Source organism: Geotrypetes seraphini, chromosome 2 (assembly GCF_902459505.1).
Source record: "Geotrypetes seraphini chromosome 2, aGeoSer1.1, whole genome shotgun sequence".
Taxonomy (NCBI): domain Eukaryota; kingdom Metazoa; phylum Chordata; class Amphibia; order Gymnophiona; family Dermophiidae; genus Geotrypetes; species Geotrypetes seraphini.
The window spans coordinates 433760836-433783349 of record NC_047085.1 but is presented as its reverse complement, the minus strand read 5'-3'; the positions used below and the strand labels follow the sequence as shown (position 1 = coordinate 433783349).

At 43.9% G+C, this 22514-nt stretch overlaps 1 protein-coding gene across 1 annotated transcript in view; it reads right to left on the bottom strand.

Moving 5' to 3' along the window:
- The window catches only part of LOC117354221 (MAM and LDL-receptor class A domain-containing protein 1-like), a 33015-nt gene that overhangs the window by 6773 nt on the left and 3728 nt on the right, over positions 1-22514 (bottom strand). The window contains exon 3 of the mRNA XM_033931307.1: positions 6249-6324. Within this exon, the coding sequence (XP_033787198.1) occupies positions 6249-6324 (76 nt within the window). The remainder of the gene's footprint in view (positions 1-6248; positions 6325-22514) is intronic.

Here is a 22514-nt window from a genome sequence, read left to right as displayed (position 1 = left end):
ACAAGACGAGATGTTATCAGAGAGGTTGGTGAGGTTGGAGTCGGTCTCGAGGAGGACAAGAATGTCGTCGGTGTAGGTGTAGAGTGTCTCAAAGGGGGAAAGTTTGAGGAGTTTCAGGGAGGACATATAAACGTTGAAAAGAATCGGGGATAGAGGTGAACCCTGAGGAACTCCGCAAATCGGTTTCCAAGGGGAGGATGAGGTACCGTTCATGTTAACGAAGTAGGAGTGAGAACGTAGGAATTTTGAGAACCAATCTAAGACTGTGAAGTTTATGCCAATTTCAGAAAGTTGGAGGATTAGTATGTCATGATGGACAATGTCGAAGGCTGCAGAAAGATCAAATTGAAGAAGGACAGCGAACTTGTTGCAAGAGTGAAGGTGTTGGACTTTTGAAATTAAAGAGGCCAAAAGGGATTCAGTGCTAAAGTTGGGTCTGAAGCCATGTTGGTAGGGTAGTAGAATGGAGAATCTCTCAAGATAGGATGAGAGTTGGGTGGCTATGATGGACTCCAGCATCTTGGTCAGGAGAGGAATGTTAGCTATTGGGCGATAGCTGGACGGTGTGGAGGGGTTTAGATCAGCTTTTTTCAAAAGAGGGGATAAGGCAATGTCTCCCATTTCTGCAGAAAATAGGCCGGAGAGTAAAGCGGAATTTATAAGTTTGGTGAGAGATGAGATGGCTTGTGTGGGAATATTTTCGTATAAGTAGGAGGGGAAAGGATCCAAGGTGCAGTTGCAGGATTTTAACTTGAGGCAGAGTTTGGAGACCTGGGAATCAGAGACGAGATCGAAGGTGGTCCAGGATCTATCGGATGGGATATGGTTGGCATCAGTTAGATTGGGGTTGAAGGCAGCGAGCACCAGGGAGTTGTAAGAGGGTGTTGGAGGGAAGGAGCATCGTAAGGTGGTGACTTTCTCATTGAAGAATTTTGTTAGTTCATCGGCAGATGGAGAGGAGAGGGGTGTGGCGGAATCGTGTTTAGAGGATATGGAACGCCAAATGTTGAACAGTGTATTACTTTGGTTGTTGGATCTGGAGATTTTGTTGCCGTAGTAGTTCTTCCTTGATTTTTTTAATTCGGTATTGTAGAACTTGATATTCGTCCTCCAGGACTGTCTGTCGGTGGGGGATTTAGATTTTTTCCATTTTCTTTCCAGTATTCGACATTTCTGTTTCAGATGTCTGTGGTATGGAAGGTACCAGGGGGCCTTGCGGGAGTAGGAGATGGTTTTGGTGGATAGTGGGGCAAGGGAGCGGTAGGTGGTTTCAGAGAGGGTGATCCAATTGAGCCAGTTGGATTCAGGGCTTGGAGGATTGGGAGTGATGGAAAATAGGTTGAGGAATTTGTTCCAGAACAGGTCGCTCGCAATTTTTTTTTCGGAAGGTGATGGGATTGGGGGTGCGTGGTGGTGGTTCAAGGTATGACATGAAAATGGGGAGGCAGAAAGCTTCTAGGAAATGGTCGGACCATGGGACAGGTTCCCAGCGAGTGTTGTCAACCGAGGTTTTGTAATCGGTGAGGTCGAGGAAGGTGATAAGGTCTAACGTATGCCCCTTTTCATGGGTTGGGAAGAGAGCCGGTGGGGGGGGGAAGCCTAAAGAGGTGAGGAAGTTATTGAGATCGATAACATCCTTGTTGGTGGTGTCGTTTATGTGAAGGTTAATATCTCCAATGATTAGTAGTCTTTGAAATTTGAGGAATGCGTTAGTGATGGTCTCAAGGACGAGATCAGAGGATTTATTCCAGGGGGAGGGAAAAAGATATAATAGAAGGATGCCCAGTGGGTGAGGGTGGAGTTCATCATTGACAGAAGCTACCATGTATTCTAGGGAGGCGTGGCTGCCCTTTTCTAGCAGTTGGACGTCGAAGAATGATTTGTGAAGGAGTGCCAGGCCACCTCCTTTTCGATTAATTCTGGGGGAGAAGAGGCCTTGGTAACCATGAGAACAAAGTTCATTTTGAGAGAATATGTCGTCTTTTGTGATCCATGACTCCGTGATGAATAGGAATCCAGGGTTAAGATCTTCAAGAAGGCCCTTCAGGATTTGGGTTTTGTTGCATGCAGATCTGGCGTTGCAGTAGAGAGACGGTACTGGGGTGAGAGAGTCAGAGGCGTGGTTGGGAGGGTTGGCCGGGGAAATGGGCTTTAAGGAGGCGTGATTGATTCTTCGGGGGATTTTCTTGGAGGGATGACTTCTGGTGCGTTTAGCCAGGATTTTTGCCTTGCTCTCTCTCTCTTCATACTAGCAGAATTCCCTGCCCCTCAGTCCTTGGTTTTCCTTTTCCAAAAGAATAAATGCAATTACATTTCATTGTCATATTCTTAGGATGTACAACTAATGAGGGTACCATTGTTTAAAATCATATAAAGCCTGAGTCATGGCTTGGGGATGAGTATGAAGGGGGGGTGTATTACTAGGGGGCACTAGTTAAATGTATTACTTTGGTAACACATCTAAAAATATTATGCTAATAAGATTATTTGAAGCTCTGTAACTCTGAGAATATCTTTTCTGAGAGCACAATCTCATTTTTTTCCATTTAAAGTGAATTATTTTCCAAAAATGTATGTAACTGCTAATAAAGAAAGAACTGCGAGGTTTCTGAAAACCGCAGAGTTCCTGTGGTCTCGCTAGACTGCCATAAGAACTTGTGGCAGCTATTTTTAATCGCGGCTTTCACAGGGCAGGAGCATAGGAAGATCGTTTCTGCCCTGCTTCACCACAAGACCACCAGGGTTTAAGGTAAGCTCTGGAGGGGTCCAGAACTTAAGGTTTTGGTTGTTTTTTTTGTTTATTTTGGGGGGGGGGGCAGGATCGATCTTCAGACACTCCTCACTTAATGATCAATTTGCTCAATGACCTAGTCGTATGACCGGAATTCAGTTCATTAATTGAGGAGTAGCTGTACAGTATACTGATACAGTGTACAGATGATATCCTATTAGGTCCATATTCTATAAATGGCACCTTATGATAGGTGCTGGTAGGCACCCTATCGGCACCTAACTTAAGTTGAAAATACCATTTAAAAACAAAGGCATTTTAAAACAAAAAATGTAGGTGCCTACCCACACCTTAAAAAACGACACCTGTATCGCATCTATGGAGGCGCTTTATGACGTCTAATGCCACTGTAGACCTGATTAACAGTTTGTATAGAACTTACTAGAGAGCATGGAAAGGCAATTTGTATAGGACAATTTGTATAGGACATACTAGAGAACATGGAAAGGCAATTTGAAAGGCTTTTGAATATTTTTTTTGCAGACTTATTTCACTAAAGCTCAGGTCCAATTTGGCCCATTTCAAACTTGATGTGTCTTTTTCACTTTTTTCCCCACATGCCAAGTTCCATCTAATTCCATTAAATTTTCTGAGAGTTGTTTTACCCCGTACAGACAGAAAAACAGATGGATAGCCAGACAGATATTTTTGCCCCTTTTATATGAGGGGTGTTCAATAATGTATCTACCTGAGTAGTGTCACAAACCCTCCGCAGCGTAGGGCTGTCGTGTGACAAACACCAGGATTCTGGCGTGTCCCCTCTAACCAGGGGTACCTTCAGGACTTTTCAGGTAGCACTAGGCAACTGCCTAGGCTTGGGAGAGATAAGGCAAGCAAAGGGTTTCAAAATATCACCAGTCAAACCAAGTTCTTTAAGAAAGAATAGGATGTTTATTCTGACCCCGTGGTCAAAAAGATGCAACATAAAACAAGAATCACTTTTGCATTTCATTCAAAAATAAAGTCAATTGTAAAAATAAAGCTTTAACAAAACAGCAATCTCCTGTAGTTGGTTTTTCCTGGGATCATGTGCTCTGATTCAGGATTGCTTTACACTGGTGTTCACACATAATTCAAACGTTCTCTCAGCACTAATATTAGAGACATGCAACAGCAGATTTCAGCAGCCAAATAAAGTTTGGAATAAACCCTTGCCATAAACCATATTGAAATAACTCCTTAGGCAATATAGCTACAGCACAATCTTGCAAACAGATCAGCTTTTTCCTCAGCCACCTCTGAAGGCAAAACAAACAGCTGAGAGAGATAAGCTAATTAGCTTCTCAGGAACGGGAGCCACAGCAGGATTTCCAAAGTTCAAAAACATAAACTTAAATATTCTATCTTTAGTTCCTTGTTCTCCAACTTGACTTTAAATCAATCCAATAGTTTAGGATTCAGGTAAGTATAAGCCTTAAACCCAAAAATACTCATAAAGCCCAAACATATATCACATTCTTCAGGCTTGGTTTGCAGAGAAGGAAAGCACAGGCAAAAGGGAAAAAAAAACACAAACCACTAATTGTTTCCCAGTTACTCACTTCCTTCATTCAATGTCCATACATTCTGTCTGATTCTCTAACATAGGGCCAGCTGCTTGTACCTCCATGCTTTCCACACAATCTGGAATCTGGAAGTTTGAAGTAGGGAGGATTTCTTCCAAATCCTGCATGGACCAATCTGGCACGGTTGACTCTGCTGCTCGGCTCCACAGCTCCTCACCTGCCTTGGGCTGTGGGAGTGACTCACCCTGGTCACTCGCTCCCCCTCCTGCTGCTTGTCTCAGCCTGCTTTTAAACAGCTCAGAGCCAATCCCCTTCAGCCTGTAGTGGGGGATGGGCTTTGGCTCTAAAGCAGCTTTTCTCTGCCTGGGTTTATCCAATGCAGCTATATTCCTTGTGGCTTCTCTAGCTGCCCTAAAGCCCGGAGGCTGCTGTTGACAGTCTGCCTGCCTCTGCTCCAGATCACTACTGCTCTGATCATAGGGACAAGGGGGGTCAGCCTCATGTTGAGCGCCAGAATCAATCTGGTCAGCTCTTCTGCACCGGATCCTATTAGGGGCAGAACTAGTGCTGGTGCTGGGTTTGTCACAGTAAATAACAAGCGTGTTGAAACAAGCCTGTGCATATTGTGACATGTCTCAAGTTTACTCATACATATTTGTGGTTCAGTGCAAGTCTAACATTCCAAGAGACAGGATGTCAGGAAAGTCTTCATGTGAATCAAGTAAGAAACTGCTAGATTTTTAGTACTGTTCAGTGATAAAATTTCTCACAAAAGAAAAGAAAAAAAGCCGAAGGAGATCCATGAACGCAGTTTATGGCGAGTCTGCTCCATCATCCTACAAAGTAAAATTTTGGAGCAAGCAGTTTAAGTAGGGTAGAAAGTCCATTGAAGATGACCCTCACACTGGATGGCCTATGGAAGCAATTTCCACAGAAATATGCAAGAAAGTTGAGAATTTAATTTTATCAGAGACAAACTAAGGTTTCCAGAATAACTGAAGAAATGGGCATCTTGGCAGGTACAGTTTGGAAAATAATTCATGAAAAGTTGGGCATTTCCAAGGTTAGTGCAAGATGGGTTTCAAGACTGCTGATGTGATGTCAGAAGGCCATGAGGCTTCAGTACTGTCAGGAGAACTTGGAGATGATCCATGAAGACCAAGTGAATTTTTTTTCATAGTTTGGTGACTGAAGATGAGACTTGGGTCTATTACAGATATCCTGAGTCCAAAATGGAATCAATGTGGTGAAAGCACAAGTAATCCCCATTCCAAAAAATTTCAAGACAGAAAACTCTGCAGGCAAAGTCATGGTAGCCATCTTCTGGTATGATGAAGGACTTTTGCTTCTGGAGTTCATGCCCAACAAGACAACCATAACTGGGGAAAGATACGCCAACACATTGATTGCTTTGTAGGAATCAATCAAGGAGAAAAGATGAGGAAAGTTCACAGCAGGTGTGCTGCTTCTTCATGACAATACATCGGTTCACACATTGTGACAATCACAAGCTGCCATCCAAGCATGTGGATTTCAGCAGCTGAAACATCCACCCTAAAGTCCTCACCTAGCTCTCTTGGATTTTTCCTGTTCCAAGTTTTGAAGAAATTTCTCCATGAACAGCGGTTTTCAAGTGATGAATACATCAAGGAAGCTGTGATGTCCTGGCTTGGTCAAAGTCATTGCATGAAAGGTGGATGAAGTGTATGGAGCTATCAGGGGACTACATTGAAAATAAAACAAAAATGCTTTGAAAACTCTTTTCTTTCCTACTGAGGTAGATAAATTATTGAACGCTCCTTGTATAATTCTTTATAAATTTGGTTGGTTCGAAAGAATAAAAATCATTGGTGCATTGACTAAAATGGATGCATTATGAAAGAGCAATATGTTGGAACAACGTTCATATTTTCTATTATGAGCCTATACTGAAAGTTCTGGATCGAGCCTACCTCTATTTTCTTACACATGCTCTGTTCATCATACAATGGATTGACAAATCCAACAGGATGTGCTTCTCTTGGTTTCCTGAAAAACACAGAGCAACACACGCAGAGAAGTCAATTCTGCAATTATTTTCTCTTTGATGTATTTTTTAAATAATTCACATGTATATCTTAACTTATTAAACTGAGAAGTTTGTAAAATATGTCAGGATTGCTGCTTAAAGATTGCAAAGTTCTTCATTCCATAGAATTTACAGTATATTGCACATCACAGGAGTCGAGCCAGCGGCAGAGAGCAGTGCAAGTGAGGAGAAGCAAGGAGGAGTGAAGGAGAAGCGAGAAAGAGAGAAGGAGAGGCAGGGGAGAGCCAAGGAGAGCAGAAAGAAACAGGAACAGGTGAAACTACTATTGGGGCAGTGGCGAGAGTAGCTCCGCCCACCCCCACCGCGTCATCGAAGATCGACCGGGCTCCTCCATAACAGGAGTCGAGCCAAAGGCGCGCAGCCGTTCGGCGTGCGGCGAAGGCGAGCGGCAAAGGCGCTCACCTTAGCGAGAGCGCCTTTGCGAAGGGCCTTTGCGAAAGGCCAAGTCTTTCACACAAGGTTACTGAGGAGGCGTCAAGTAGGCAGAGAGAGTAAGAGAGGACACCAGCAGCAGGCAGAGAGAGCGAGAAAAGACACTAGCAGCAAGCAGAGAGAGTAAGAGAGGACACCAGCAGCAGGCAGAGAGAGCGAGAAAAGACACTAGCAGCAAGCAGAGAGAGTAAGAGAGGACACCAGCAGCAGGCAGAGAGAGCGAGAAAAGACACCAGCAGCAAGCAGAGAGAGTAAGAGAGGACACCAGCAGCAGGCAGAGAGAGCGAGAAAAGACACCAGCAGCAAGCAGAGAGAGTAAGAGAGGACACCGGCAGCAGGCAGAGAGAGCGAGAAAAGACACCAACAGCAAGCAGAGAGAGTAAGAGAGGACACCGGCAGCAGGCAGAGAGAGCGAGAAAAGACACCAGAAACAAGCAGAGAGAGTAAGAGAGGACACCGGCAGCAGGCAGAGAGAGCGAGAAAAGACACCAGCAGCAAGCAGAGAGAGTAAGAGAGGACACCAGCAGCAAGCAGAGAGAGCGAGAGAAGACACCAACAGCAGGCAGAGAGAGCGAGAAAAAACACCGACAGCAGGCAGAGAGAGTAAGAGAGGACACCAGCAGCAAGCAGAGAGAGAGAGAGGACACCAGCAACAGGTAGAGAGAAAGAGGACACCAATGGAAGCAGAGGGAAACCAGAAGATGAGCTTTCCAGTGTTCTGCACGGACTGTCATATGTATGACTACCTCCCCTCGGGGAGACAGTCATATGTATGCGGTCGGTGTCAGGAGCTGAAAAGCTTGAAGAATGAAGTCAAGCAACTAGAGGACAAGATACAGGAGCTAGAAGGACTTTACACCACGGAGGACCCAATCAAGGCAGCTGAAGTCTTCACGAGAGAGAGACACATTGAGGAGGAAGTCAGGGAACTCGAGAAATTCATTGAGGAAGCATACAGGATGAAGGTGGAAGAGAACGAACTTCGTATGAAAGAAGAAGTTACCCCGACACCAACATGGAAGGGAGAACAAGAAACAGATGACCTCAAAGAAGACATCCACAGAGGGATACCGCATGAAGGGGAGAAATTGGCTAGTCGAGGCCCAGAAGAAAAAAGAGCGAAGCACACCAAGGACATTGACCTGAGACTGAAGCGAAAATTGAAGAAGGGAAAATCAGCGATCCTAGTGGGAGACTCGATCCTGAGGCATGTGGACAGCCACATAGCAGGAGGGAGAGAGGACCGACTGGTGACCTGCCTCCCAGGAGCAAGAACCAAGGACATCGTGGACAACATTGGAAAGATCCTTGGCGGAGCGGAGACGGAAGAGACCACAGTAATGATCCACATCGGGACGAACGATGTCAGCAGGAGAGACTACAGAAGAAGCAAGCTGATAGAACAGTTCAAGATTCTGGGAAGGAAGCTGAAGACGAGGACCCAGAAGATAGCATTTTCAGAGATCCTACCAGTACTGAGGGCAGATGTGAAAAGGCAGGAAGAACTACAATCAATAAATGCGTGGATGAGGAAATGGTGTGAGGAAGAAGGATTCCACTTCGTGAAGAACTGGACAACGTTCTGGGGCAAGAGCAAGCTCTACAGGAGAGATGGACTGCACCTGAGCACAGCAGGAACTAGACTTCTAGCAAACAACGTCAGAAGAGGAATAGAACAGGCTTTAAACTAACAAGAAGGGGAAAGCCGACAGTTGACCAAGCGTCGACGATTCGGAAGAAGGTATCCCGTGAAGATACTGAGGGGAAAAAAGGCCAGGAAGAAGCAAGGGACAAATTACAAGAGTCGACTAACCCAGAAGAGGAGGTTAGAAAAATTGTAGCAAAAGAAAAAAAAATAAAGACCGAAGCACAGAGAATGGAAATGAAGACAACAAAATACCAGGACCTAAATTGCATATATACCAATGCAAGGAGCCTGAGAAACAAAATGGGGGAACTAGAAGCCATGGCCAATGCAGAAGACATAGACATCATTGGAATCTCTGAAACATGGTGGAATGAGGAAAACAAATGGGATACAGCACTGTCGGGGTACAAACTCTATCGCCAGGACAGATCAGGACAGAAGGGAGGTGGAGTAGCCCTATACATAAAAGAAAGCATATGATCGACAAAAATGGACACAGCAGAGACGGCCAACAAGCTAGAATCGCTATGGATTAAAATACCAGGAAGGAAAGGGCCTGAAATAAAGATAGGCCTATACTATCGTCCACCTGGACAAACCGGAGATATCGATGAAGAAATGGAAACCGAGATGAAGCGAGAATGCAAAAACGGTATCACAGTTATTATGGGAGACTTCAACTACCTTGGGATAGACTGGAGTCTTGGAAGCTCAAAATGCGCTAGAGAGACAGAATTCCTGGAAGCTACACAGGATTGCTTCATGGAGCAGCTTGTTAGAGAACCGACGAGAGGAAATGCCACTCTGGATCTAATCCTAAATGGGTTAAGGGGACCTGCAAAGGAAGTAGAAGTAGTGGGACCGTTGGGAAACAGCGATCATAATATGATCAAGTTCAAGGTTGAGGTAGGAATACCGAAAGGGAAGAGAACCATACTTCAGGAAAGGAAACTACGAGGCAATGAGGGAAATGGTAAGGAAGAAACTTTGGAACAATTCCAAAAAATGGCAAACGGTACAACATGCCTGGTCTTTTTTCAAGGACATGGTGAGCGAGGCACAAAATATATATATCCTCAGGTTCAGAAAAGGGTGCACAAAGAGTCGAACAAAAGACCTGGCGTGGATAACCAAAATAGTGAAGGAAGCAATAGGTAATAAGAAAAATTCATTCAGGAAGTGGAAAAAGGACAAAACTGAGGGGAACTGGAAAGAGCACAGGAAAAATCAAAAAGAATATCACCGTGTGGTTCGAAAAGCTAAAAGAGAGTACGAAGAGAGGCTAGCCAGGGAAGCACGAAACTTCAAACCGTTCTTTAAATATGTTAAAGGGAAGGAGCCGGCTAGGGAGGAGGTAGGACCACTGGATGACGGAGACAGAAAGGGAGTGGTGAAAGAGGAGAAAGAAGTGGCAGAAAGGCTTAACATGTTCTTTTCGTCTGTATTTACAAATGAGGACACATCAAACATACCGGAACCTGAGCAATTCTTTCATGGAAGTCAAGCAGAAAAATTAACATCCATAGAAGTGAGCCTTGAAGACGTACGCAGGCAGATAGAAAAACTAAAAACTGACAAATCCCCGGGTCCGGACGGAATACATCCAAGGGTTCTGAAGGAATTAAAGGAGGAGATAGCGGAACTACTACAGCAAATTTGCAACCTATCCCTAAAAACAGGTGTGATCCCGGAGGATTGGAAGATAGCCAACGTTACGCCCATCTTTAAAAAAGGATCAAGAGGTGACCCTGGAAACTACAGACCAGTGAGTCTGACCTCGGTTCCGGGAAAAATGGCGGAAGCCCTGATAAAAAAAAACATTGATGAACATTTTGAAAGGAACGAACTTCTGATAACCAGCCAACATGGTTTCTGCAAGGGGAGATCGTGCCTGACAAACTTATTGCACTTCTTCGAGGGAGTTAACAAACAAATGGACAGAGGAGACCCCATAGACATCATATATCTAGATTTCCAAAAAGCCTTTGACAAGGTGCCCCATGAACGTCTACTACGGAAACTGAAGAACCATGGGGTGGAAGGAGATGTACATAGATGGATCAGAAACTGGTTGGAAGGTAGCAAGCAAAGGGTAGGAGTGAAAGGCCACTACTCGGACTGGAGGAGAGTCACAAGTGGTGTACCGCAGGGCTCGGTGCTCGGGCCGCTGCTATTTAATATATTCATAAATGATCTAGAAACAGGAACAAAGTGTGAGATAATAAAATTTGCAGATGACACCAAACTATTTAGTGGTGCTCGGACTATAGAGGACTGCGAAGAATTGCAAAGGGACTTGAACAAGCTAGGGGATTGAGCGACGAGGTGGCAGATGAAGTTCAACGTTGAGAAATGTAAAGTATTACATATGGGAAGCAGAAACTTGAGGTACAACTATACGATGGGAGGGATATTATTGAATGAGAGTACACAGGAAAGGGACTTGGGGATAATGGTGGACACAACAATGAAGCCGATGGCACAGTGCGCAGCGGCTGCTAAGAGAGCGAATAGAATGCTTGGTATAATCAAGAAGGGTATTGCGACCAGAACGAAAGAAGTTATTCTCCCGTTGTATCGGGCGATGGTGCGTCCGCATCTGGAGTACTGCGTCCAATTTTGGTCGCCATACCTTAAGAAGGATATGGCGTTACTCGAGAGGGTCCAGAGGAGAGCGACACGTCTGATAAAAGGTATGGAAAACCTTTCATACGCTGAGAGATTGGAAAAATTGGGTCTCTTTTCTCTGGAGAAGAGGAGACTTAGAGGGGATATGATAGAAACTTACAAGATCATGAAGGGCATAGAGAAAGTAGAGAGAGACAGATTCTTCAAACTTTCAAAAAATAAAAGAACAAGAGGGCACTCAGAAAAGTTGAAAGGGGACAGATTCAAAACGAATGCTAGGAAGTTCTTCTTTACCCAACGTGTGGTGGACACCTGGAATGCGCTTCCAGAGGACGTAATAGGGCAGAGTATGGTAATGGGGTTTAAGAAAGGATTGGACAATTACCTACTGGAAAAGGGGATAGAGGGGTATAGATAGAGGATTACTGCACAGGTCCTGGACCTGTTGGGCCGCCGCGAGAGCGGACTGCTGGGCACGATGGACCTCAGGTCTGACCCAGCAGAGGCATTGCTTATGTTCTTATGTTATCACAGGAGGTGACAGTGTGAGCGGCTGTGAACTTTGTATGTCTCATCCATGATCTGGAAGAACAACCTCTAATGAAATGGGTAGACAGGTGGAGGGTAATTTTATAACAGGGTACATAGGGTAGAGACCAAGCAGATATCTAATTAGATGCTATATTTGGGTAGGCATTGTAGGGCTCACATGTTCTACCACAAGTGTACTAATTAGAGTAAGATAAGGGCCCGAGTCCTCCTCTATATGGTGCACTGCACCAATCTCTAGGCTATTCCAGGGACCTGTTTGTTGTTCTAATAGGACATACAGGCTAGTATATACTATGTCTTTTATATTTTTGGGGGGAGGGGGATCATTTGGTCAGTGTGGGAATCATTTTAGTACTTATTGATTACTGAAACAGGTCTAGCCTCGAACATCCAAATTTGCCCTGGGTATTTTCTACAATGTTCCATTATTGCAGAAAAACATTCAAATAATAAGCCTGCCCTAGTCCCACTCAAAATATGCCCCCAATATGCCCCTTAAGATTTAGGCACACTGCAAATGAACAGCAAAGAAAACAGTCTACAAACCAGCTTTTGAAAATATCAATTTGGACATTTTGAAGAAAAAGCATCCATTTGTCACTTTATGTCGCTTTTAGGACATTTGTCTGTTTTGAAAATTATTCCCATAGTCAACTATGGGCTCCTTTTACTATGGTTCGCTAGCGGTTTTAGCGCGCGCTACAATACCGCAGGCGCTAAATGCTAACGCCTCCATAGAGCTCGCGTTAGTATTTTTCTTTTAGCGCGTGGTCAGCGTGCGCTAATCTTTAGCATGCACTACAAACGCTAGCGCACCTTAATAAAAGAAGGCCGTGTAGCAGTGCCTTTTTTTTTTTGTAGTTATGTTTTAATTGGTTTTAAATGACGTGGTCAATTGCTGCATCATTAAGCACCAATTAAAACAATTAAGTTAGGTGGCAGTAGGACGCCTACCGCTGCCTAACTTTTGGCATCCCGACATGAATCCGGGCCAAAATGATCAATTTTATACCTTTATTATTATTATTATTATTATTATTATTCTTTATTCTTATATACCGCCATACCCAGTGAGTTCTAGGTGGTTTACATCAATTAGCAAATGATCTGCATTGAATAGCAGATTTACAACAAAATTAGAGGTAGATTTACAAAATTAGAAGCAGATTTACAGCGTTGAATAGCATATTTACAACAAAATTAGAGGTAGGTTTACAAAATTAGAAGCAGATTTACAGCATAATTAGAAGAATTTTTGACAGAAAATTGCAGGCTGAATTACGATAAATTACAGTGGTTTGTCGCAGTCAGCCGTGAAGTTACAGCGATTCTTAACTGCCTGCAAAGAGGTTTAGTCTTAATGTTTATGCGTTAATGTTGCCATTACTACACAGCTATTAGAACAAACCTTTTAACCTGAACATCAACAAATAAAGTCTTCTGGATGCCAATATTTAGGCACAGGAGGCAGTCTGCAGAAGTGCCGTGGTTGTCAATACCAGGCCATTTCTGGTGACCAACATTGAATACCAACTGAGTGAATAAACAGCATTGGCTGATAATTTAATTTAAAATTTAGATATATAGACTAGTGCATCTGGATTGTGAGCAGCCCTGACTTCGGTCCTGTTCTCGTCCTGGTCCTGCTAAACCAGCTGGCAATAATGAAGCCAGACGCTGCGGGGGCATTCCCTCTTGCCAAATCGCTATAGGCTCTGCCGGTCTCGATCCCGCCCCCTTTGAAGTTACTTCATGATTTTGAGGGGTGGGATCAAGATTGGCAGAGCTTATAGCGATTTAGCAAGAGGGAAGACCCTTGTGGCGTCTGACTTCATTATTGCCAGCTGGTTTAGAGGAACCTGGGCAGGACCGAAGGCAGGACTGCTTACAATCCAGATATGCTGCTGACTCCTCACTCTCCCCTCCTCCCGGTGGCTGGAAAACACCATGGAGGACTGCCGCAGCTGCCACCAGCAGGTATCAGCTGCCTGAATTGCATGTCGGTCTTGCCCCTGACCTGCAACTCTGTTGGAAGAAGCAAAGGGTAGAAGGTGATAGGGAGAGATCTTGGATGTAGGTGGAGGGAGAGAGATGAAGTGCTGGAGGAAAGAGAGGAGAGGATATACTGGATGGAGGGGGCAAGACAGTAAATACTGGTTTGAAGTGAAAACAAAGGGAGGAAGGGAGAGAAAGATAAGATGCTGGAAGGAGGGAGAGAGAGGTAAGAGTTAGCAAAAAAAAACAAAACAACAACCTGGAGAAATAGAAACAGATATAGATGCAGAAAAATAAATGGAGGAAAACTGAAAGAAAAAAGTTAAAGGCTGAGATGAATGTATGAGAGGAAGTGAAGACAGGAATGAGAGAAGAGGCAGATAGACCACAGACCCTTGAAAGAAAATTAAGATAAGCAGAAATTGTGATAAACATGAATAAAAGGTAGAAAATAATAATTTTATTTTTAATTTCATGAACAGAAAATGCAGTTTTACTGTAAATTTGCACCGCTTTCTTTTTATATTCCAAAGTGTAGAGTGCTGTTTTTCTTTCTTTGGTGTTGAACTGCATATGGCTTCCTGAGGTTTAAGCTTGATTTTTGTCTACATTTACATAAGTTGTGGTTGCATTTTCCTATGTAGGGCCCTTGTTGTGAATATGTTAGCTTTGGGATATATGCATCACAGATATTGGGCTCCTTAATGCTTCCATAGAGCTTGCGTTAGTATTTTCCGTGTATCGTGGGGTTTGCGCGCGCTAATCTTCAACGCATGCTAAAAACGCTAGCGCACCTTAGTAAAAGGAGCCCATTATGTTTAGTGACTTACGAGATAGCTAATGGGGAGGTAGGGTGAACAGTCTTTATAGATTGACTTGAATATAAACTGAGGTTAGAAATTTGAGTTATCATGATGAGCCAACCTTTTTTCCCCATTTTTGGAGGGAAAAAAGTATACCTTGGTTTATATTCAGCTCAATTTATATTCTAGTATATACGGTAAGCACATTTAATCGTAGAAATTAATGCTGCCCGATTCAGGAAAAAAAAATTTCGATTCGATTCGATTCAGCCTATTGAATTGGTTTTTTGATTCTATTTGATTTTCCTGCCGAATTGGGTGTTTGTTTTTTTTCAAACTTCCTGGTGGGTTTATTTTATAGCCTCTTCACCCCCTTTGCCTTCTCCTAACCACAGTGGTGCTGTGGTGTAAACAAAATAAACAAACAAAAAATACTTTTCCTCTCTCTGTTAAATCCTAGCTCACATTTGTGGTCTAACACCAGCTCTGGCAGGATACACGTTTCAAATCTGACATATTGTAATCACAAAACAGAAAATAAAATTAGTTTTCTACCTTTTGTTGTCTGGTCATTATTCAAATCTTGTTGGTCCCAGGCTCTGGTTGTCTTCTGATAACTTGCTTGCTAGGGTCTCCTTCTTTCTTCTCTCTCCGTGCTAACCATCCATCTGCCATCTCTGTCCTCCCCTTCAGTTTCCCTTCCCTCCCCAGGAGATCTGGCATCTTCCTTTTTTTTATCTCCCTTCACAGAGCCACCTTTTTCTCAACTACCCTTTCATCCAGCATCTCTCCCTCCTTCCCCACCACCCCAGGGTCCACCATCTCTCCCTTTCTTTTCCCAACTACCCTCCTATTCAGTATCTCTATCCCCCCTCCACACCATCCCTTGTGTCCAACTTCTCTCCCTTTCTGTTCCTTCCCTCCCTATATCCCATTGTCCAACATCTCTCTCCCTCTCCTCTATTTTCAGACCCATTATTTCTTCCCCCATATGCATGTCTCTTTGAACCCCCCTTTCCCTCCCTCCCTCCGTGTACTTCTACACCAGGGCCCCCCACCCATGAAGGTCTGTCCCTCTTGAAGGCCTGCACCTCCCCCTGAAGGCCTGCACCCCACCCCTAAAGGCCTGTGCCACCATCCCTGAAGGCCTGTTTCCCTCTTGAAGGCGTCCCCCCTTTGAAGGCTTGTCCCCCCTCTTAAAGGCCTGTCCCCCCTTAAAGGTCTACATCCCACCCCTGAAGGCCTGTTCCCCCTTGAAGGTCTGCACTTCCCCCTTGAAGGCCTGTCTCCCCCCCTTGAAGGCTCATTCCCCCCCCTTTGAAAGCTTGTCCCCCCCTTAAAAGCCTGCATCCCACCTCTGAAGGCCTGCTTGCCTGTCCTCCCTAAAGGCCTGCCTGCCTGCCGCACCCCCACCCCGAAGGACTGCTCACCCAGACCCCCTCCGGAAGGTCTGCCTGTTCCCCTTGGCTTTCCCGCACCATTTATCTTTGAGAAGCAGCCTGCAGACACGATCGCGGTGCTATTGATCTTTGCACTGCTTCGGAGCTGTTTCCTCTGCCGCGGTTCTGCTCCTCCTCTGATGTCAGAGGCAGGATCACGGTGAAGGAAACAGCTCAGAAGTGCAAAGATCGCTAGCACAGCGATCTTGTCTGCAGGCTGCTCCTCAAAGGTAAACCGTGTGGAGAGGCCAGGGAGGGAAGCTGGACACCGGGATGGGGGAGGGGAAGCCGACAGCAGCACTTTCCGACTGACCCTCCCCCCTTGCCCTCTAAAGCAGGTGTAGCAGCGGCTGGCAAGCAAGAGCAGCACTGCCGCTCCTGCTTTAGGGGGTGAGGAGGGAGGGTCAGCCAAATCAGGAAGCTGATTTTATTTTGTTTTGAATCGATTCAAATTGATTCACCCGAAGTGAATTGGTGAACCGATTCGAATCGTGAATCGGGCAGCACTAGTAGAAATAGCAGAACTATAAAATGCAGAAGCTGATTGGGGGAAGCCATAATAAAGAAGGGTATCTCTCCATAAATTCTGAAAAGTCATGCTAATTCCTTTAATTTAATCTGCCAGGCTACAGGAAGACAATGCAATGCCTTCTGATAGGCCATAATAGTATCATAGATGCTAGATTTGGGGAAAAAACCTGGCTGCAACCTTCTGAATCAGCTGGAGAACACACTATTTGCAATCTGGAGCATCACTACTGAATCACAGATCTAAACTCATCCCATGAAACAAAATATTTTAGCAACATTACCAATTTTCCATTGTAAAATAAATTTTGGCCACAACTCTTTTCTGGCGTTTCAACATTAATTTCATGTTCAGAATGATCCTTTGGCCTTAGAAAGAAAAGGAATAAGCAGACAGCAGGGGACAACTGAATCAGGTACAGAGGAACAGCCAACCTATAGGACTTCTTTTTCTTAAGCTTGAGTATTGGACGAGTTCATGAAGGAAAAGGGGATCCATGGGTACAATTAGAGGGTTACTATACAGTACAGAAGGTTGTAAAGTAATAGAGTAGTTGTTGACCTGGGGGGCCACCGCGGGAGCGGACTGCTGGGCGTGATGGACCTATGGTCTGACTCAGCAGAGGCAATGCTTATGTGCTTATTCTATACTATCTTTAGATGAATTCTGGTCATTCACTAGGAAAAAGCAGTTGAAGAAGTGACATTGTTTATTGGATTGTTTATTTATCGTTTGCCTTATACAAAGCAAATCACAGGTTAACACACATAATAAATTTTCAACATACAAAATGTGCAAACAGCAATATAAATCAAATGATAGAATACAAAGCATAAAAAACTGTCATATACAGCAAGATCCAAAATCAGGCACACTGCACGAAACCATCACTCCTGAAGGACACCAAACAAAGCATTATTTTTCTCTGTTTCTATGTTATACAATAAGTGGCAATAACGGCTCAACCCTAGTCTTTTTTAATGGCCACATGCTAATGGCTCAGTCACTAATAGGCACTTAAAGGTATTATAACATTCAATTGCTATGAAAATAGTAATTCAGATGGATTTAACCTCCAAATCCATCTCCCTATAAATGTTATATCAATCCTCAGATGGTGATACAGTTTGAACGTGGAGTGGTGCATCTGAGGATTGATATAACATTTATAGGGAGATGGATTTGGAGGTTAAATCCATCTGAATTACTATTTTCACATGCTAATGGCAACATTAGCACATGGACCTTAATATGAAAGTTCAAAAATCAGCCATTTTACTACTGCGGTAAAAATGGTCTCAACATGCGGGAAAGACATGGGGATGCCAAGGCTACTTTTTCCGCAGCTTAGCAAAAGGAGCCCTAGATGTCTTTACATTATAATGGGAATCCCAATACTCTTTTTTGCCGAGGGTCTACCAAATGGTTAATTCTGTCCCACATGTTTCAAGTCCATAGGATTTTACATGTTCAGTTCCACAAAGGATGTACTGCGTATATCAAAAAAAGGTTTTGATTTGTGAACAACTGTCAATAATCCTTCCACTCACAATTACTAAACACAATCACTTATTCACATAGGGCTTGATTTTGCTAAATTAGAGGGTAAACAGAAAATCACATATTTATTCAGAGTAATCAGTGCATTCAATATTTGCAATCAGGTCTAGAAAATAGAGATTCGAGGGTGCTAGAGAACTCAGGTGTATCTTGATGGAGTTTTTGCAGCCACCTGTCTAAGTCACCGAATGTTTTCTTGATTTTTTCATTGCATTAAGTATTCTTTTTTAAAAAAAATTTTCAGATAGGCATTCTTCTAAATTACATTATTGCACATAAGGAGAAAGGAAACCAACAATACCCAAGCTGATAATTGCACCAGGGAGAAAAGGCATGATGTGAAGTCAAAACAGATTCTCTATATTAAAAAAAAAAATGAGAGTCACTTTTAGAAATTTCTGTCTGTACCTCAGATTGGTGGCAGCTCAGATACATCAAGCTTTGTCTTACAAAGTGGGTTAGGCCGACAGAATTCACACGTGAAGGGTAACATTATGGGCTCCTTTTACAAAGGTGGGTTAGGGCCTTAACGCGCGGAATAGCGCGCGCTAAATTGCCACAGGCGCTAGCCGCTACCGCCTCCTTTTAAGCAGGCGGTAATTTTTCACGCAGCTAATCTTGTGCGTGCGCTAAAAACGCTAGCGCACCTTAGTAAAAAGGAGCCCTATAAAGCTTATTCTGTGTGTCAAACCTACCTCACACACAGAACAGAATTTTCACTAAGCGGTGCAACTGCATATGCACGTAAAGGTCTGGGTTCAATAAATGGCGCTCAAAATTCAGCACTGAAAAAACTCATCACTGAACGGTTTTCTATGGCATGGACTCCAGAATCCATGCCCAACTTTGGGAATGAGGAGTTCCACCAATTGAAATCAGATGTAAATTTCAGCATTCAAGTTGGGTGTGGTAGTTTTGGAATGGGAACATCATGGAGGGTGGGAGGGAGGCTTTGAAAGGCCTGTGGGTGGTTGGGAGGGTTTAAAAAATGAGTTATGCAGTCCCAGCCTGATATTCAGTTGGGGTCACGTAGCTTGCTTCGGTGGGCCCAGCTGAATATCAGTTGGGTCCTCATATGCTCCGGCAGCCTTCCCACTCATACTTATCCCACAGTATTCAGTTCCAATGCCCAGAAATGACCCAGTACTGAATAATTCGGGAAATGTATATTAAATTTTTGCATAGCCCATTTAGAATCACATTTCAGAAGCAACAAATACTACCGCTGTACTGGGCAATGGTGTGTCCGCATCTGGAGTACTGCATCCAGTATTGGTCACCATACCTTAAGAAGGATATGGCGTTACTCGAGAGAGTTCAGAGGAGAGCGACACGACTGATTAAGGGGATGGAAAGCCTTTCATATGCTGAGAGATTGGAGAAACTGGGTCTCTTTTCCCTGGAGAAGAGAAGACTTAGAGGGGATATGATAGAGACTTACAAGATCATGAAAGGCATAGAGAAAGTGGAGAAGGACAGATTCTTCAAACTTTCAGAAAATAAAAAAAAAACAAGAGGGCATTCGGAAAAGTTGAAAGGAGACAGATTCAAAACAAATGCTAGGAAGTTCTTCTTTACCCAACGTGTGGTGGACACCTGGAATGCACTTCCAGAGGACGTTATAGGGCAGCGTACGGTACTGGGGTTTAAGAAAGGATTGGACAATTTCCTGCTGGAAAAGGGGATAGAGGGGTATAGATAGAGAATTACTGCACAGGTCCTGGACCTGGTGGGCCGCCGCGTGAGCGGACTGCTAGGCGCAATGGACCTCAGGTCTGACCCAGCAGAGGCATTTCTTATGTTCTTATGTCCAAATATATGCTGAGACCCCCCATTCCCCCCAAAAAAAGGTTGACTTGAATATAAGATAGGAGACTTAATATTCATGTGCTCTGCCAGAATCTGCACCCTGTGCTCCTTCCCCTTCCAGGCACTGCATCCAGTCCCCTTCCTTCCCTGCCCTGCCAAGCTTTGCACCAAGCCCCCCTCACTCCCTGCCAGGCTCTGCACCCAGTCCCCTTTACTCCCTGCCCTGCCAAGCTTTGCACCCAGCCCCCCTCACTCCCTGCCAGGCTCTGCACCCAGTCCCCTTCACTTCCTGCCAGGCTCTGTACCCAGCCCTCCCTCCCTCTCTGCCCTGCCAGGCTATCCACCCTGTCCTCTCTCCTAGGCTCTGCATCCTGTCCCTCCTCCATGCCCTGTACCTTGTATCTCCTATATTCTGATATCTTTGCAAGCCGCCTCGCCCTTTGTATGACCCACATATCTGGAATCCCTGGTGGTCCAGAGGAGTAGCGGGCAGGAGCAAGCTTTCTTCGCTCCTGCCCCACTGCTGAGCCAGTCACTGCTTGTGAGTTCTGACAGTTCAGCTGTGCGCTGTGCGCTGCTGTTCGCACTGAGTGGTTTCCTGAATGGCTGCCTTGATTTCTCACATTAAGCCCTAACACTGCTTTATGAGTTTTCCCCCTAAGTAAAGCATTTTTTCCCCCCATTTTCCCCCAAATCAACCAAAATGGACTTCCTTTCTTCTGCCATTGCAGGGCAGTATAGAACCTATTCCACTACAGGACAGACTTAAAGATCTCAACCTGTATATTTTGAAGGCAAGGCGGGAGAGGGGAGATATGATGGAGATAATTAAATACCTATGGACGTCTGTGGTAGTCAGAGCTTTAAATTGGCTGATCACTGTGGGTAAGATAAATGTGAAACAAAGCAGCCCTAAACTTGGAAGTCACCTACTTGTGTGCCTGGTTCAATCCTGCTTGCTGAACTGAAAAAGCAATATTGCTCATTTGTAACAGTTTTTTTCCATAGACAGCAGGATTCAGTTGCTTATACTGAGATTTTGAATCGATTGAGCTGCAGAGACCTCTGCACACAGGAAAGGCCCCAGATGCTCAGAATTTTACACTTTTTCTGAGTTCTGGGAGAGCAGTTCCTTATGGTGCTGTCGATTGATGTCACCCACTTGTATGTCTTATCAATACTATTGTCTAGAGAAAACACCTGTTATAGGTGAGCAACAGTACTTTATATTATCTCACTGCCTGAAATTTGTGAATATATGTTAAAGCCCTGTAGTAAAATCACTAATCGAGATTCACGTGAGATGGTGATTGTCTCATACTTTCATACTTAGACCCAATAATTATCAATAGATGACTCAACTTTTTCTGACAGCAGGAGTCTTGTCCATTTACACAGAATGCAGAAATGTTGTCATTTGTAATGTGTAATGTACCACTCTTGCTCTGAACCCAACAGTCCTGCTTTTCATGAGGCAGTATGAGGAGCAGCATTGACTGTTCATTGACTGGGGAACATGTTGAAATGTATCACTCTGAAAGCTGACTTGATCGGTATAGTTGGAGAAAAGTGATGATTACTATATGTCTCAATGGGTTAGATATTACCCTGTTTTCTCAAAAGAAGATACTTATCCATACAATTATTATGTTACTTGTGGCTTGGAATTGAAGTAAACTACATAGACTCTATTTTAATAGCCTCTCAAAGCATTTGCCACTCCAGAAATGTGAATAGTTTGACTGATATCTATTTTACTTTGCTTCACAAATTGTAGATGGGCTAGATTTTCTGGTTTAGTGGAACACTCTGAAATCCATCTGCACCAGGAAAGCAAGCAGACGTTAATAGCATAAGCTTCATGAAAATCTTTCAGAATGTGGCTCACACAGCCGAGCTGGTTGCCTGCCATTAAGCCCCGTTTGAATAGGAGTGCTAACCCAGATTCAAGGGAGCAGCAGAGCAGACCACATTCAGGAACGCAGGACACCTGATTATTTGTGGCTCAGAAGATGCCATTATGCCGACCAGAGACAAGTTGTGAAAGTTCTGCCCCTGATGAAGGACCGAAACAGGGCCCTGTCGGGCAGCACTTGACTCACAGTTCTAAAGTTAAGTTGGCATATTGCTGAACATTTTCATTTACTGTATATTGGTTGGCATTACAGTATTTTGATCACATCAGCGATTTGCTTCTCCCTTCACCAAGTCAGTGATCTAATGAAGAGGATAATTTTGAAAGTTGGTCTAATAAAAAGTATCACTTGCAACACATAGATGAAAATGTCATCCATTTAGGACAATGTTTCTGGATTGCTGCAGCTGCAAATCAATCCAGTAACTTTAGAAAAAAAGATTTTTGATGGACCAAAGATAGCTAAGGGGCCCTTTTGAAATAGGCTTAAAGTGGACTAACTCAGGAGTTTTTCCATATTCTAAGTCCATCTCTTGTGCCTCCATCAATAAGCAGTTTCAACTTTTTTATTTGTAGGTCATGTGCTAATGATGTCATTAGCACATGGCAGCTGCAAATAACTCACAAACACATAGGAAAAAATTATATAAATGACGCTCAAAAAACCAGCATTGAATGGTATTCTAGAAAGGGCATTCTGGGATTTGGCACATTTTATAGAATAGTGTGTAATGCTGAGATTCACAAGGCAAAACAAAAAGAAAACCAACCAATTCTGCCACCAGCGTTTTCACTGAGCAGTAGTTTTTACCCCCTCCC